This window comes from Chanos chanos, chromosome 4 (assembly GCF_902362185.1).
Source record: "Chanos chanos chromosome 4, fChaCha1.1, whole genome shotgun sequence".
Taxonomy (NCBI): Eukaryota; Metazoa; Chordata; class Actinopteri; order Gonorynchiformes; family Chanidae; genus Chanos; species Chanos chanos.
In genome coordinates, this window is record NC_044498.1 from 47,704,922 (window position 1) to 47,721,035 (window position 16,114).

General features: G+C 44.0%; 1 protein-coding gene across 1 annotated transcript in view; it reads right to left on the reverse strand.

Annotated features, from left to right (window-relative positions):
• Positions 1-811: 811 nt before the first annotated feature.
• ldb3a (LIM domain binding 3a) overlaps positions 812-16,114 on the reverse strand; it is a 24,376-nt gene continuing 9,073 nt past the window's right edge. Inside the window, exons 2-8 of the mRNA XM_030771199.1 lie at positions 13,762-13,913; positions 8,555-8,630; positions 5,859-5,881; positions 4,702-4,905; positions 1,867-2,033; positions 1,679-1,715; positions 812-908 (exon numbers count right to left, since the gene is read on the reverse strand). Coding sequence (XP_030627059.1) covers positions 812-908; positions 1,679-1,715; positions 1,867-2,033; positions 4,702-4,905; positions 5,859-5,881; positions 8,555-8,630; positions 13,762-13,913 — 756 coding nt within the window. The remainder of the gene's footprint in view (positions 909-1,678; positions 1,716-1,866; positions 2,034-4,701; positions 4,906-5,858; positions 5,882-8,554; positions 8,631-13,761; positions 13,914-16,114) is intronic.

The following is a 16,114-nucleotide window of genomic DNA, read 5'->3' on the forward strand; positions in this document are numbered from 1 at the left end:
TGTACTTAAGAAAAATATATTCTTACAAGTGGTGACATGTCGGCAGAGCCATGCATGTTGATCAGAAAACAGGGATATTAAGTGAAAGGCTTTGCATCCGGGTGAGTGATTATGAATGAGTATGTCCATGTAATGATGGGAGCAGTGAACTCGCAAAGCCAGGCTCATTTTGTTTTTAAACTGTTCTACCAGCACAGTGGTCTTCAGTTCAAGTTTGACACGATCATGCAACGATACAATATGAAAAATGAGCGTATTCCGTGAACCTTTTTTTTACAGTTGAAAGTGCTGTTCTCTCTTGATTTTCTCATTCACGCTTCTTACTTCTTCCAACCCCCCCCCCCCGACTCATTCATTCCACAACCATTCCTAAACCAAAACAGCCAAAAGCCATATCACCGATTGTTTTAAGAGTGGCATTACATTTTTATTGATAGACTTCTGTGTACAGATGCAGGTGTTTTCAACAAGGCCTGATGAAAAAGCCAAGGGATAGACAGCCAAGATACAGGAAAAACGACATGGAAACTGAGCTAGCAACTATATCAACGTCAAACTACAATCAAAGCATACAGCAGTGTGAACACCATACTTCAAACAGTGAATCTTTCCATGTAGCAGGATAAAATGAGCTACTCAACTCTAAACAACATCCGGCTTTTTTCTTTCTCTCCTCCTTCCCTGCTCTCACAGTCCTACATGCTTTCAACTGCTTAGCCTTTCACTTTGCTAGCCAATTCTGGTCGCTGTAGCAACACCACCTGTCTGTCACTTTTTTTTTTTTTTTTTTTTTTGTTTCGTCCTCGGGCATTTATTCGGGCACGTTAAGGATTTGTGCCGACAAGCCGTGGTGCCAGTTTTTCAGTTTAGCAAAACGCGGGCCTTTCAACTCTGATTCAAACCTTTCCCTGTGGCATGAGGAAAGAGAAAAGAAAATGGGGGGAGAGAAAGAGAGAGAGAGAGAGAGAAAGAGAGAGAGAGAGAGAGAGAGAGAAGGGAGGAAGAGAAGGGTTAGGGACTGTGGCCTCCGCTCCCCTGCCCGCAACCTTGTGAGTATTCAGATGCATTCAGGTGTATTTACGGGTTCAAATGCACTGTGGTTGTTGAATAGTTGAGGCTGAGTGATTGCCGAGTGAAGCTCAACTAATCTCCACATCAGCGTGCAGTACGCACGACATATGCTATTTGTGTCATATTTGAACTGATAAACGAACACATATGGGGACGGAGACAAAAAAAGCGTAAAAAAAACGGAAACGGTACAGAAAAGAATAGCTCTATGTGTGTTATGAATAGGCATTACATTAACGGCAACGAAGTACTATCAATACTTTGTCTGTTTGTGATCTTGGCAAACGTCTGCTTGAGAATTCATAGGCGTGTCAGATTTTGTGTCGCCCATCTAACCATGAGCCTTTGCCCCAGGTGCTTTGTTTGTTAAAACGTGCGTAACCTTCAGGTTCAGCACAGAGAGCAATGTGAGGCATTATACTTTGAGTGGTGGGCTTTGATTAAAAAAAAAAAAAAAAGAAAGAAAAAACCTCTGTCCTCAAGGTTTGAAGTGGCAAAGAGCTAAAAAAAAAACCAAACAAAAAAAATGTGCTCTTAACCTATTGTGGGTCACTGACTAACACAGGGGTTCTGTCTAGTCCACCAGGAGCTGCTGCTAGCTGCCTACCTTGATCTTCTCAGGGCTTCCTCATCTGGGTCTTGCACTGTGGTCAGAGAAAAGAGAGAGAGAGAGAGGAAAAAAAACTTCAGGATGGCTTGGTTTAACCCCAGAACAAGTTTTCTTTATGAAATAAAAAACTCTGCAATATTTACATTGAATTACATAAACAGTGTAAGTGAAGTCGACTGACTTACTGTACTCGGTTCCGGTGATGTGGGCCAGGATGCGGAAGGACTTGGACTGCAGCTGGGCAGCACGGCGAGCCCAATCTGCCGGCTCCATGTCCTTGTCAACAGTTGGGTTGACGGCTTGATAGACTGGGGAAGCACTGTCTACAACACGATCTTTAAGTGGGAGAGAACTGCAACCACAGAGAGAGTCGCAGCCATCAGACCTAGCTATCATGGCAGAAGGGTGTGAGCGAACTATGTGCAACTGAGTTTGGTGTAAAAAAGACACCCCAGGAATGTTTGGGTTTTCACCAATGATTGAGGATATGATTGTTGATGGTGAATGGTAAACATGATAGATATCCAAACATGGTACTATAGAATATTATTCACCTATAGTAACTCTATATCCAATATCTATTGTCTCCAGCATAAGTTGTACTCAGTTTTATTAGCTTTTAATTTGTAAATAAAGTCAACATAGTGGCAGTTTCAACAAGGGTAATATTTAGGGAGCTCTATCTATGAGACAGCTTGCAGACAGCATAAGAAAAGCACGGAAAGTGTCTATCGCTATGCTAAATGCGAAGCCTACCCCTTTTAAGCAGCGTATTTGCAAACAGAAAAATGATCGTTATCCTCGTTTCAAGCAAACTCCTCACAGAGTTACACAGCGTCGCGTAACAATATAACTCTCTAACAGAGGGATGACCAAGCAGAGCACTAACTACCTCCATCAAGCTTGTCGTTTCTGGAACCAGCTGACAAAACACACGCACTCACTCACACGCACAGACCAGTGGACGTGACGTGCATTGAGCTGTGGGGTGTGCAGCTGACCGTGTGACAGTTCTAATCAACCAGCTAAGGGGGCACAGACTGAACCCTTCGAAAACCCAATCCAGAAGACCCTCCTCCAACAGAGGCCCTCGCAGTTTAAACAGACGACAAAACAAGGACATTGATGCACCATTAAGAATTGACAAGGGGGGATTGCAGATGAGTCCAGTGGTACGGTAGGGAACGGCAGAGCGACATGGGAAAATGCATGGATAAATGGATAAATTGATGGCCAAGCTACTCCACAGGATGATGTATGAGCAAAAAATGGTATGAAAGCATGCATGTACAAGGAGAGCGATTTACCTCACATTCTACCGTAATCAATTATCAGAGCACTTTAGCTGTATCCAATTGTCTTTGAAAACGTAACCGCTGTTGTGTAATATGTTTTGAGTTCATATATTTGGAGTGCGTGCAAAAACAACACCGGAAGACATTTTCCGTAAATGTGAGGGAATCTCATGCATAGGCCTCCTCGTAATGTTCTTCAGCACACTGTAAAAAAAAAATTCTGTCTACGATAACCAACCTCTATGATGACGTCATCATTGCATTTGGGTAGAGGCAATATGTGGCAAATTTACGAGTCACTCCAATACAAGAGAGCAATCGACTTAACAACATCGGGCCTGTGACACAGGACCAGGTCAAAGGTCAGAGACCGCAAATCATTCCAGAAGGAACAGTGCAGTTAAAAGAAAAAAAAAAAAAAGAAAGAAAGGAAAGACCCGGAGTGGTGAGTGAACAGGCAAAGGTACGTGAAGAAAGAGAGAGAGAGAGAGAGAGAGAGAGAGAGAGAGATGATGGACATACTGCACAGGCACAGAGATGGTGCCTCGTCAGGAGGAAACAGTTTGAGCTACTTACGCCAGGGGAGAGTCGGGAGCAGCCTCATCGCTGGGGAATGTCACCCAGCCGGGCGGAGGCAGAGCGGGGCCACAGGCGGACAGTGGTAGTGGGTTGTAGGGGGGGTCAGATTGGATTGTGATGGGCGCAAAGCGATCGAGATGAATGGATGGACGGTTGCGGAAGGAGTGAGAGAAGCACAATTAGAGATGACCTCAGGGGCAGCAGAACACTAAAGACGGATTCTGGCATAGTACTATGCATAACCCCCTGGATTTTCCCTCACAAGGAAACACCACCCTCTTTCAAAACTACAACTTACTACAACATCACAGAATGACACAAACACCTCACCAATGTATACTGCATACATATACATTCAGACAGAACATACATGCACTCATACACATACAACATACTTCACATACATGTACTCTGACATGTATACTGCTGATGATATGGACATTCCTGTGTTTACAGAGGACAAGACCACAGGCAAGGATGGGTTATGCCAATTTTCAAAAATTAATTTTGAGTACAACCCTTGCTGAACCCCTGTACTCTTTAAAGCATTGAAAATTCCACGAAATCCAGGGACCTCTCACCTCACACACCAGATGTGAATTGGAGCGAGGCATAAACACTCTCAATAATTTCAAATGGCTGACACAAAGAAGCAGGTCTTAGCAAATCCCCATCAACATAACCTCACCTGTCTTAACTAACTAGCATTAAATATGTGCCCTTGTTCTTCCTGGTCTCCCCATCCCAAAAAACCTTGTGATCTCAGATCTTTCGAACACACGGAAAAACACATTCTTTTATGACACCAAACAACGAGACAGATCAAAAAACAAGCATGTCGCACTCATCCAAATATCTCAGAGATCCCCGCTGTAACACAGCATGTAAAAATTAGAACAACAGTTGAGGAAAGGAAAAGGAAGGTAAAAAAAAAAAAAAAAGAAGTCAACTGTCACCAAGATAAGACATCCAGAGGAAGTCTTTAGCCTCTATAGCACACAGCAGCTAGTCCAGTCAAGCATGGCCAGCAGAGAGGTTGCTGAGAAAGGCAGGTAATTCATGCAAAAAAAAAAAACAAAACAAAAAAAAAACGGAAATGGCAGAGGCAGACACGGTGCACAAAAAAAAAAAAAAAAAAGCTCTTACCCAGACAGTTCACTACCCCTGGCCTGGGACTGGCCAGCGATAGCATCCATGATAGCGTCCTGGGAGTACATGCTAATAGGGGTGTTGTACTGGGCATGGATGATGGTGGCCTTGCCGCCCGGCCCCTTCACCTCAATGGGCTTGTGGGTGGAGAGGGCCGTGTCCTTCAGGGCTATGGGGTTGAAGCTGGGCACGTACTCGCTGCTACGGTAACGGTGATAGCGTGAGAGAAAACGGCAAAACACGGGTGAGAGACAGAAAAAGAGTGCAGGAATGCAAGTAGGAGTCAAAGTCAGTCAAGTGCTGAAGGGGAGAGAAACGTTGTAAGACATGCAGAAAGAAACGACTGCATTTATTTTAAGAAAAAAAAAAAAAGATCACAAACACAGTCTCATTTTTTTTTTTTTTTTTTTTTTCCCGCTGCACAGAGGTCGCACGCACAAGCGCTGCTCACCAGACGCATGTTTGTCTTCCACAGACAGTCTCCTACGCAAATACGGTTTTAGCTCACGCATGCCGAGAGGAATGTGGAAGAATTTACGACATGGAGCTGCATTACTGTCCGAAGATTTATCAACAACGTGTTATTGATGAAGGCTTTCATGTAAAGAAGATCAGCGCTAAATCACGGCAATCTTAAACATTAAGTAAAAATATTTAGCCAGACTGTAGTCGCTGTCATGCTGAGACGTGCCATGTCCCACAGAAGTGAACACTGGAGAGCGTTAGACTTATACCTACAGAACACAGACTTCTCTGCACTATCACGAAACTTCCAGTTCACCACAGACAACAAACACATGTAAGTACACGCTGCCACACTTTAAAAAATGGATATCTACGAAGACATAAATGTACACACACACACACACACACGCGCGCGCGCACGCACGAATGCAGAAACACACACTTGACATCCTCAAACCTTCATCCAGCTAATCTCTGCAGAGTTTTGTTGATAAAGGGGTGACGTTACATGTCACTGAAAGAATGCTTTTCCAACTTGTTGCAGATTTCGGCTGAATGAAGAATGGCATGGCAGTTTGCACAAAGAGCAGAAGCCTCACATACATAAACACACCGCAACCGTATAGTATAAATTCATGCATCTGAACCACGCAAAGCACTAAAACATCACGCCAGAGAATGATACTGACTTGGCAGGAGTGTTGGTAATAACCTAGGGCAGCAGAGAGGGGGAGAGAGAGAGAGAGAGAGAGAGAGAGAGAGGGAGAGAGAGAGAGGACAATGATTAACAACACTGAAGAATGAATATGAGGATCCCTGCACAGCCAAAGGGAGCGGATTTAGAGGAGAACCGGCAAAGGTGAAGAGTTGAATAATGATCAGTGAGTGTGGGAGGGTGTGTGTGTGTGTGTGCGTGAGTGTGTGTGTGTGTGCTTCTGTGACAGAGAGAGACAGTGAGAGAGAGAGAAGGAGAAAGAGAAAAAGAAAAAGAAAAAGAAAGAGAAAGAGAAAGAGAAAGAAGTGTTACAGTAACTCATGTTTCAGAGTACATAACGGAGTGTCTATATCTATAAAGTTTATCATATTAGAAAACCTAAAGCAATTCAACAGTAGCACACTATAACCTCTAAGCAGGCCTTAACAGATTATTGTGTCCATAAATGAAATATGGTGAGCAATAAAAAGGAATTAAAGGTGTGTGTGTGTGTGTGTGCGACAGAGGGAAAGGTGGGGAGGGATATATTAACACTGCAGGACACAGAGGAATCTGAGCCCTGACATTCCACGGCCTTTTATAGAGATAGCAGCAACAGGTGCACTCTGGGCCTCGTCTCCATAGCAACAGCATAACTGTGTCAATTTATGGGATTCCCATTCCTCTGTAATGTGGGAAAAGACACTCAACAATATCAGAGCCTAATATTGTTTCCACTGATCTACAGTTGGTGAACGTAGCACTTCTAGGTTCAACTTGAATAAAAAACACGTAAAGAAAGAAACAGCCGCACAGTATCTTTGACCATTTTTCTTTCTTTCTTTCTTTCTTTCTTTCTTTCTTTCTTTCTTTCTTTCTTTCTTTTTCTTTTACAGTTGGAAGTGCATGGGTTTCTGAGGTAACATTTATTATGGTGCATAAACAGTGGCTGGTTGTCTGTCTGCAAACATAATTGTGAGTCATTCGGACCTTACTTGAATTTCCATGAAAAGGAGCGAGGGCAACCTGAATCACTTGGAATGCTTAAACTAACTGTCAGTTATTTCTGTTTAATCTCTTTGGAGACACAGTAGCAGCTAGTTTGACAGCAAGGCTATTCCAGTGGACATATAATCCACGAAAGTTTGGTCGGATTACTTGGAGGAGGGCCACTGTTTGAGTATGGAGACCTCAGCTCAGTTATGCTGTCTTGCACATTCCTCTTGAGCCCTAAGACTGTCACCAAGACCCCCTTGAGCCTTGGTGGGTGCTGGTATAGAATTGGGTCACTGTCACAAACTTCTGAAAGCTCGACGTGAAGGCACTTAGTCTGTTGTCATCCCCCTGTCAGAGACGCAGATCATCAACCAGGTGGGCCTGAACCCTCTAGCCTCACTTGTGCTAAGAAAACCCGCTATACGAAGCGTGTAGAACAAAGCACGAAATACTGTACGTCCTGTCCATTATTCCACACCTTGGTCTCTACCCACTTATCATTTAAGCCAATCAGAATCAAGCGTTATCGAGACGGTCCGATAAATGGTGCTTTTAAGCTCCCTTTTGTGTCATTTTAGGTCTGTTGGTAGAAACCATTGCGTTTGACATTCGCTGGTTCGGACCCGCTCTGTAAACCAAAATGCGGCTGGGTTCTAGAGCGGCTGGAGCGGTTTCAGCCACACCTGGCTGCTAGAATAATCTCTTTAGCTCGATGCCTGTCTCTTATTACATACCCCAATGACACGCCCGCACCAAGACTCTTTGCTCTCTCCTGTAGCATGGCCATCTCTCTCAGCGTCTCAGCTGAGTACAGGCCGATGGGTGTATTGTACTGCCTGTTTTTGGTGGGGGTGGTTTTTCCCTCAGGGCCATGCCCTTGTGAGGGTGACGTAGTCCCTCCGCTACTGGTGACTAGCATGTTATCGGATTGGTGGACCTCCTGCTTGCTGGAGTAGAAGGAGTTTGTCTCGCTAGAGGCCGAGAGACTGCCATTGATTTGGACTGACTGACCCTTTGGAGAGGAGAAACATGGGTAAGGAGACAGATGAGGAACACAGAGGGGCTGATCAGAAGAGGGCAATAGAAGAGGTTGTTAAGAATGGCTAACATTCTTCCTTTTGACCAGGGTGTTCATAGGGACAGAGTTGTTCAGAAATCCTCCTAAAACATTTAATGTTCTGAACAGACATACTAAAGACCCACTGTAATTACATGTAATGTCAAAAAAAAAAGAAAAAAAAAGAAAAACACTATTGCTAATCTTAACCAATTTCACTGCTTTCATGGGAAATACTGCATTACCCACAGATCCACTAGAGGGCATCAGCATACTTTAAACCAAGCATAAAGAGCACGGGCCGGCTCTCAAAGAGTGAGAAATTCTCAATGGTAAAGCCTCAAAGGCCAGAGGCTATTAACGTAGCCTCCTACAGATGCCCATCTTTGCACGCCTATCAAAAAAACCCTTCTCCGCACTACAATGTCGGTGTCTTAAGGTCAACCTAAGGCCTCTGGACTGAGGAATCTGATCTCTTGTAAGCGTGTAAAGGTATAGAAATCAGGTCAAAGAAAGCTCTAGGTAAAAATAAGTACCCCTATCAAAGAATGTGTGAGAGTGCATGGAAGCAGAGAGGGAGAGAGAGAGAGAGAGAGAGAGAGGGGGAGAGAGAGAGAGAGAACGTGAAGTACAACTACCTTCTGATGAGGGATTATAGGCATCGGAGAATCAATTCTTGGGGTTGCCATGGGAACCGGGGCAGGACGCTTTGACCTGAGACACAAGGAGACAGGTTCAGAATACAGACAGAGTAAAACTTAAAGAACTACAAAAACAGCCTTAAACCGGGGGGGTGGGGGTGGGGGGGGGCATGTATAAATAAGCCAGGGACACTGATTATGTCACTGGCATGCACACTGATTCATCTGAAGTCTGTACAACATAACTCCTACAGGGGAAACTCTGCAACCCATATCAGCGGATATCCACATGTTTTTAAATGCATGAAAAAATAAGGAGCAAAAATCCTGTGGTCACAGTCACTAATTTGATATGGCCAGCCTTAGATGGCTTACAAAATCCAACATTTATGACCTATATTTGATTTAAAAAAAAACAAAAAAACAATTGCATCAGCTCTAATTTTGTGATACCACTTCATATTATCTGATATGATGCAGTATCGGAACACTTCTTTTGGCACATAATACTTTTACATATAAACCTGTGCATAGAAATAAAAAACAATTTCTTGGCATGGTTTATGGAAAATTACACTTCTCTTCTCATTTCAAATGTAGCACGGGTTTTCTTTCCATCTCTGTAACTATGGCCTCTATAAATACATTCAATGACTATATAACCAGGCTGCGTATTGTCCACTTTTCTAAATGTAATTTCTAATCAACTGGAGTGCCATCAGACAGGGTTGAAAAGGCAATATAGATAACATTCTCTATATGTCCCAGAGGGCACCATTTCATTATCGCTTCTCAAGCCTTGAGAGCCACTCCCAGCTTGCATTCATGACTGCCTCCAATAACTGCAGCTCCTCAATTAATATCTGCCAGGCCAGACTAATAAGGTCCATACTAAAATCAGAGACTTCAAAAGTTGCACTACAGCAAGCACAGTTTTTTTTGTCTTTCAAAACATATATAATGTCTCTCATATAAACAAAAGAGTGCATCTGAGTGTGTGTGTGCGTGTATGTGTGTGCGTGTGTGTGTGCATGTTTACATAACTCTGTGTGTGTGTGTGTGTGTGTGTGTGTGTGTGTGTGTGTGTGTGTGTGTGTGTGTGAGTGAGTGTGTGTGTGTGTGTGTGTGTGTGTGGTGACACAGCTCTGCTTCAGTTCACCTAACCCTATAGGTTAAGAACCTGGGTCCCTTCACATGTCAACCTGTCCCTATGGGCTCTTCTAACATCAACAAAACTCAGTGGAGGTATTAGGGGGTAATTTAGCAGTGTTGAAGTAAAAAGGGGCCAGAGAGCAGGACGACCTCCTCTAATCCCCTCAGGTATGCATGGAGAAGGGGGGTGAGGGGTGCGAACTATCCTTTTTAGGGGTTTTCTTCTACTCCTCAAGACGAGGAGAACTCACTGTAAACCTGACTTGATCTCTCTCCGGGCTTATCAGAACTGCACCCACGCCTTGAGAGATTAGGGATGTTTTAAGATCCCCATCAGTTGTAGCTTCCAGGAACGATGGGTAGAGCTTCAATCCGCGGGGGTGGGTGCGGGTGGGGGGGGGGGGGGGTATGCTTTCCTGTTGTTACACGGATCTCACTATTCCCTCTCATCATACCCGACAAGGTCAGATAAAGCTCCGTCTTACTTTTCTTTCTTTTTTTTTTTTATTTTCTAAAGTAGCTATGAGCCATTATCATGGAATTACAGAGAAAGCTGATATAAGGTCTCCAAAGCACATGTTATAAGGTCTCCAAAGCACATGTTATGTTTGATCATATGTTTCCGGATAAGCAAACAGCTTGGAGTTGGACACATGGATAGCATACCATGATGGTTATGGGACAGATTAGGATACCTCTGGCTCAGAAAGTACACGCTGGGAATAGGAATGTCAAGCAACCAGTTCTTGGGAACCCCAAACCTGGTCAGAACTTTAAAATTTAGATACTTAGTTAAACGTTTAGAGTGTTGAAATATTATAGTTTCACAATTTCTCTAGTGGGCGTCCGTGAGCGTGTGTGCGTGGGCACATCGCTCCAAGTCAAAAACAGCAAAAACAGGCGAAAATAACGGCTGAACCGTTGGCCAATCTGATGACTTCCGTCTGTCCGAGAATGACTGGTAGTGTGAAAACACCGTGAATCACCCATCTCCCTTTTAAACTCAGAAGCAGATTCCATTTGACAAAACGTCCCTTATCGCACATGAAGAAAAGACGTTTTTCCCCTCCAAGTAACACATAACTGTGATCTAAACTGACAAGTGAACAGAGCCCGAGGTGAACTCGTATCTTCACATACGACCACGGAACGCAGGCCCTGTACATCTGTGGCCATGGAGACGAGTGGGCTGGAACGCAACCTGCTTTTCCCCCTGACTCGACCAGCCCATCAGGGCCACGCGCTAGGCTGTCTCCTCAGGCTCCAGGAATAACCGGGGAAAACGGTTCATCAAACTAACGGAATGCCGGCGTCGACGATTTCTGACAAGACGCCTTGTCAAAAGCCATGAGGCAGGGCTCTGGAAACGAGATCTGGATTAAGCGTTTGGAATGGGAAATTCAGACTGCAACCTCATTTTTCTTTTCTTTTCTTTTCTTTTTTTTTTTTTAAATTCTGGAGCCTAGTGAGACTAGTCACTAGACAGAAATGTCAATAAATACTGTACATGTGCGTGTATGTGTGTGTGTGTGCGAGAGAGACAGATATAGAGACAGATATAGAGACAGAGAAGGAGAGGAAGGAAGTAGCAGGAGTGTCATGATGAAAAACAAGGCAATCAGATTTGATAAGGCCAGAGGGCTGCAGAAGAAGCAGTTAAAAGTCATTCTGTCGGTGTGTAACGCACACACACACACACACACATACACACACACACACACACACACACACACGAACGCACACAAGCACACCACATTACATCTGTCACACTAAGCAGCCCTCTTCTGACAGCATCACAAATTAACCGAGAGGAAAAATTAAGACCATAAAGCTTAGTGACCTTTTTATCTGGACACAAGTACGACCAGCTCCTCCCAAAACAAACATGACACACACATCTGGCTTTGAGCTATGATAGACACCAGAAGACAGCTCAGGACTCAGGGTCAAACAAGAGATGTGAGAAGAGACAACGGCGATGGATGGACACTAAGTGCTGTTACAGAGCAAGACAAATGAGGAGGCAGAACATGTGGGGTTCTGTTACTCCTCGCTGTTATCTGTGGGGAGGAGGGGAGCAGAGAGACAGAGAATCTCTACCATGCACACAGTGAAGATACTGAGCGATATAAAACTGTACTACCTGGAAGAAATATTGGAGCCGATTACTGTGCAAAGAGAGACTGATGATGATTTTATTAATTCACCCAGAGCTGATGTGAGAAAGAGTAAAAGAGCGAGGGCAAAGGGGAAAGAAAGATAAAAACCCTATGGCTCAAGCTCCCTATATCAGCTTGATCAAACTGGACAGTTTCATCCCTTTACGATCTCTCAGCTTCCAGATGTGAACGTAAGCTTGGCATGTCATCCTCTTTTCTGAGTTATATCTCGTGAAATCCACCAGCGTAGCTTTAGTGAGGTTAATTTTTCAGTTGTCTATTCCTCTTCAGGGTTTTAAGCGGCACTAGCTAACACTGGACATTAACATAAGACTGTGTCATGGCTAAGGCACAAAGGTCTGATGAAGAGCTTGTATAGAACTAGCATCTACCAAATAAGTACAGTGATTTATGACCTCATAACTGACCAAATATTAAAAAAGGGGGCAAAAAGACCAGTTAATGTACCAGAGGAACATAAGCTAGGTTATGATCCTACTTAATAAGCTTATGTGTTCCTCTGTGTGTGTGTGTGTGTGTGTGTGTGTGTGTGTGTGTGTGTGTGTGTGTGTGTGTGTGTGTGTGTGTACGTGTGTGTGTCTGCTTGCATGGCGTGTTTGTCCTTGTTTGTGTTGATGAAGGTTTCCAGACCAGCTGCTCTAATAAACAGAGTAGATTAAACAGCAGATTAGCCTGTAAAGTTTTCTTTTTCCGTTTGTCTCGTCATTGATCAGCATGAATATCAATGGGACGGTACTGAACGTACACACTGAACTGCTGATATTTGGTATTTTCTAAATATTATGTGGTTTAGGTTTTGAAAAAAAAAAAAAAAAAGCAACGCTGGAGAGTTGTAGTCTGTTGTAGTCACATATCAGGATGGAGAACATTATAATGATTGAGAAAATGAGGCAGCACAAAGTGAAGGAACGTATACCACAAACAGTCTCTAACTGTGTACAAATAAAAAATGCACAAAAAAAACCACACCATCTTGAACAGACTGTGTGAACACAATCACTGTCACATAAAGGACATGTCTATTTCAGTGGTGACATAACTGAAAGCAACAACCCAGTTCCAATTAAACAAAGCGTCGGCTTAAGCAGACAGCCCAGCAAACCAGTTCATCGTGTAATTTTAACAAACTCAAGTGAAACGTTATCTCCCAGTCTGATCTTCTGTAATGCACCCCAGCAGTTTGGGAGAAAGGGGCTTTACTGTGAGTCTATCCGACTAAGCGCAGTGGTATCACAGCACAACAGAACACCCTTTGACAGATATCTATGCTAGTCTACTTTGGTGGCTGGGGGGGGGGGGGGGGGGGGGGGGGGGGGGGGGGGGGGGGGGGGGGGGGGGGGGGGGGGGGGGGGGGGGGGGGGGGGGGGGGGGGGGGGGGGGGGGGGGGGGGGGGGGGGGGGTGGGGGGGGGTGGGGGGTTGGTGTTGTAGGAAAACACATCAGGGGTTGAGTTATTAAAGTTGCTTTGGTCGTCCCTGAAATGAGTGACCTGACAGGTGGGAGCAGAACCCAAGTCTCAAATGGATTATGAAGAGAGGGAGCTCCCAGTGTGATGCCTTTCCTATTGAAACATAATGGCATGGCAGGGAGTGGCAGGAATGCCTAAACAAACAAAAAAAATAAAAACAAAAAAGGAACACAATGAACACACCACACACAACACAACACACCACCACACACATCGTGTAGCAACATACGTGGCCCACACACACTGGATATGCACGTCCACGTGTCAGTTGGGCAAAACATAACACGTGACACAGACACACACACACACACGTACACTGATACACAGACATTGGCAGGTACACGCATCCTCACAATATTTGTAATGAACCGAACTTCATGCGATTTCGGTGGCAGCTTGGCGTACCTTTGCATGGTGAGTGCCAGGTTAAAGCTGGCACATTTGATCTTGTTCTGAGCCTCCAGGTGAGTCATGCCCTCGGTGCTGACCCCATCAATAGCAACAATGATGTCGCCCTGATTCAGATTACCTGCAGCTGCTTTGCTCCCTGGGGTGATCTGTGGATTAGAGAGAAATGTTACGGTTTAAACGGTGACAGCTCAACCTATCGCACAGAGGCAATGTAGAGTTCATTAGCACTAAGGGTATTGATTAGTACTTCAGAGGATTCGTTTAATGGGACTGGTCTACTGCACAGGGTTTGGCATATAGCCTTAAACCCCGCCCCCCCCCCCACCCCCCCCCCCCCCCCCCCCCCCCCCCCCCCCCCCCCCCCCCCAAAATCAAAAAAGTCATGGCCAAGCCATTGTAAAGACCTTGATTATCACTCTCTCATTCAACTGAATTAAAAACTGGTTGATAACTAATCCCTGACAGCTGGGCAGACAGACACATTTTGAGTACAGATTCTGTATAACACTCTTACCCGACAGGACAGGCAATACGTTTTCAATCCAAATTTTTATCTTCAAATGTAAAAGATATTACACACATCATGCTGTCTTCTTTATCACGTTTATCTCATCATTTTTATCATAAATCGTTTTAGAATGTTATGAGCCTGTGCCTCTGCACAACATACAGAGAATGTCTTCGATAAGATATCGTGAAGAGCTTAATATTTAATTCTTTCAAGAGGTTTATGACCTATATGAGCTGACATAGACTGTGATTCCTTTAAAAAAAACAAAAAAACAAAAAAAAAAACACAGGTATTAAGAGTTGTCGGAACGGACGCAGAGCAGAGAAATAAACCATGCAGACCTCTTTTCTAACTGTAAAGATAAAAGTTAGTTGAACTTCTCCTACCCCCTCTGTTTGAACTCTGCTTGGCCTCTCTGCAGTCTTTACCACCTGCCTGCATTAGTCAAAACCTCAGCTCCTGCACCCAAAATACCCCTGCACCAGACCCGACTCCACTGATCCCTTTTTAGAAAGGCGAATGTGGATAGATACTTTCAAAGAAAGATGTTTTTCCTCATTCAAAGAATGGAGAAGCGATGGGAGAATGTCAGAAAACACACGCGACGAATAAATATCCTCAAGAGTCCAGCGATTTTTCTGTCTTTTCTTTTCTTTTCTTTTCTTTTCTTTAATGTTTTTTTTTTTTTTTTTTTTTGGCTGGTTTCAAAGCGAGTGCCTGGTAAAGAACGTATTGGTCTCACGCAGATGTGAAATTGCTTCACTGACCTCACATTTGAGAGAGAAAATATATAAAAGACGTCTTTATTCTTTGAAAGACAGAGAAAACACAGAAAACAAAAACCCTTCTAAAAAAACCTTAAACGAGCGCTTCTGAAGCATGTCTCAACATATATAATCGGCCTCCAAAAGCCCTGCAAAAGGAAAAAAATGCAACTACCTTCGACCGAAAACGTCAAAAAAAAAAACAAAAAAAAAATTATAAGCGTATCTATTTCAATATTCTTCCAGACAGGACTTTTATACCTCGTTTAAACGTAGCAGTCAAATATAAAGATGCAACCGCGTGGAACAGAATGTTGACATTTCTCCTCTAATCTGTTAAATCCACGAAGACTTTTCAGATGGATATTTTTGGGTTACGCGCAGCCTGCTGCGTCGGACAACTCCCCCTGTTCGCTCAGCCAAAGGGCTGGCTGGGCTGCGAACTGACGGAGGGTCAAGGTGGGCTCAGTCGCGGAACAAAGAGATGATGTAAAACTTCTTGGTGCATTGGACAGACTTGGTGAGGTGGTTCAGATATAGTATATGAGTAGCGGGGAATGCAAGGGCTACTTGTTGTTAAAGGACTTCTGTTTGTTCTTGGTTTTTTTTGTAGGGAGGCTAGGGGGGAAAGGGTCTTAGAGGGTTTTAGAGGGAGAGGGTCTTAGAGGGTTTTAGGGGGGAGAAGGTCTTAGAAGGTTTTAGGTTTTCTCATATAGACCACTACCAGAAAACACTGCCAAGAAAGGATGTCAAACACTTACATGTTTACATGCTTGCTCTGAACTCTTTCAAAATCATTTTTGAACGGAAGCCAATAACCTGAGTCTGATCTGCTTTGTATTTTGGTCACACGTGCTAAATCCATCACAGGAGATCAAAGTGGACCAGTCTATCTGTGGGTGTGATCGCAACCCCCCCCCATGGGCTGTGGCCTCACCCTGACTTAATATCTCTGTGTATGGGAGGCTCTCAGCCATTTCAGCACTAAAAAGCCACAGGTTCATATATCACATATAACTCTGGATACAAATCATTTTAGGTTATAATAGACTGACTGAGATTTCATCAAGGA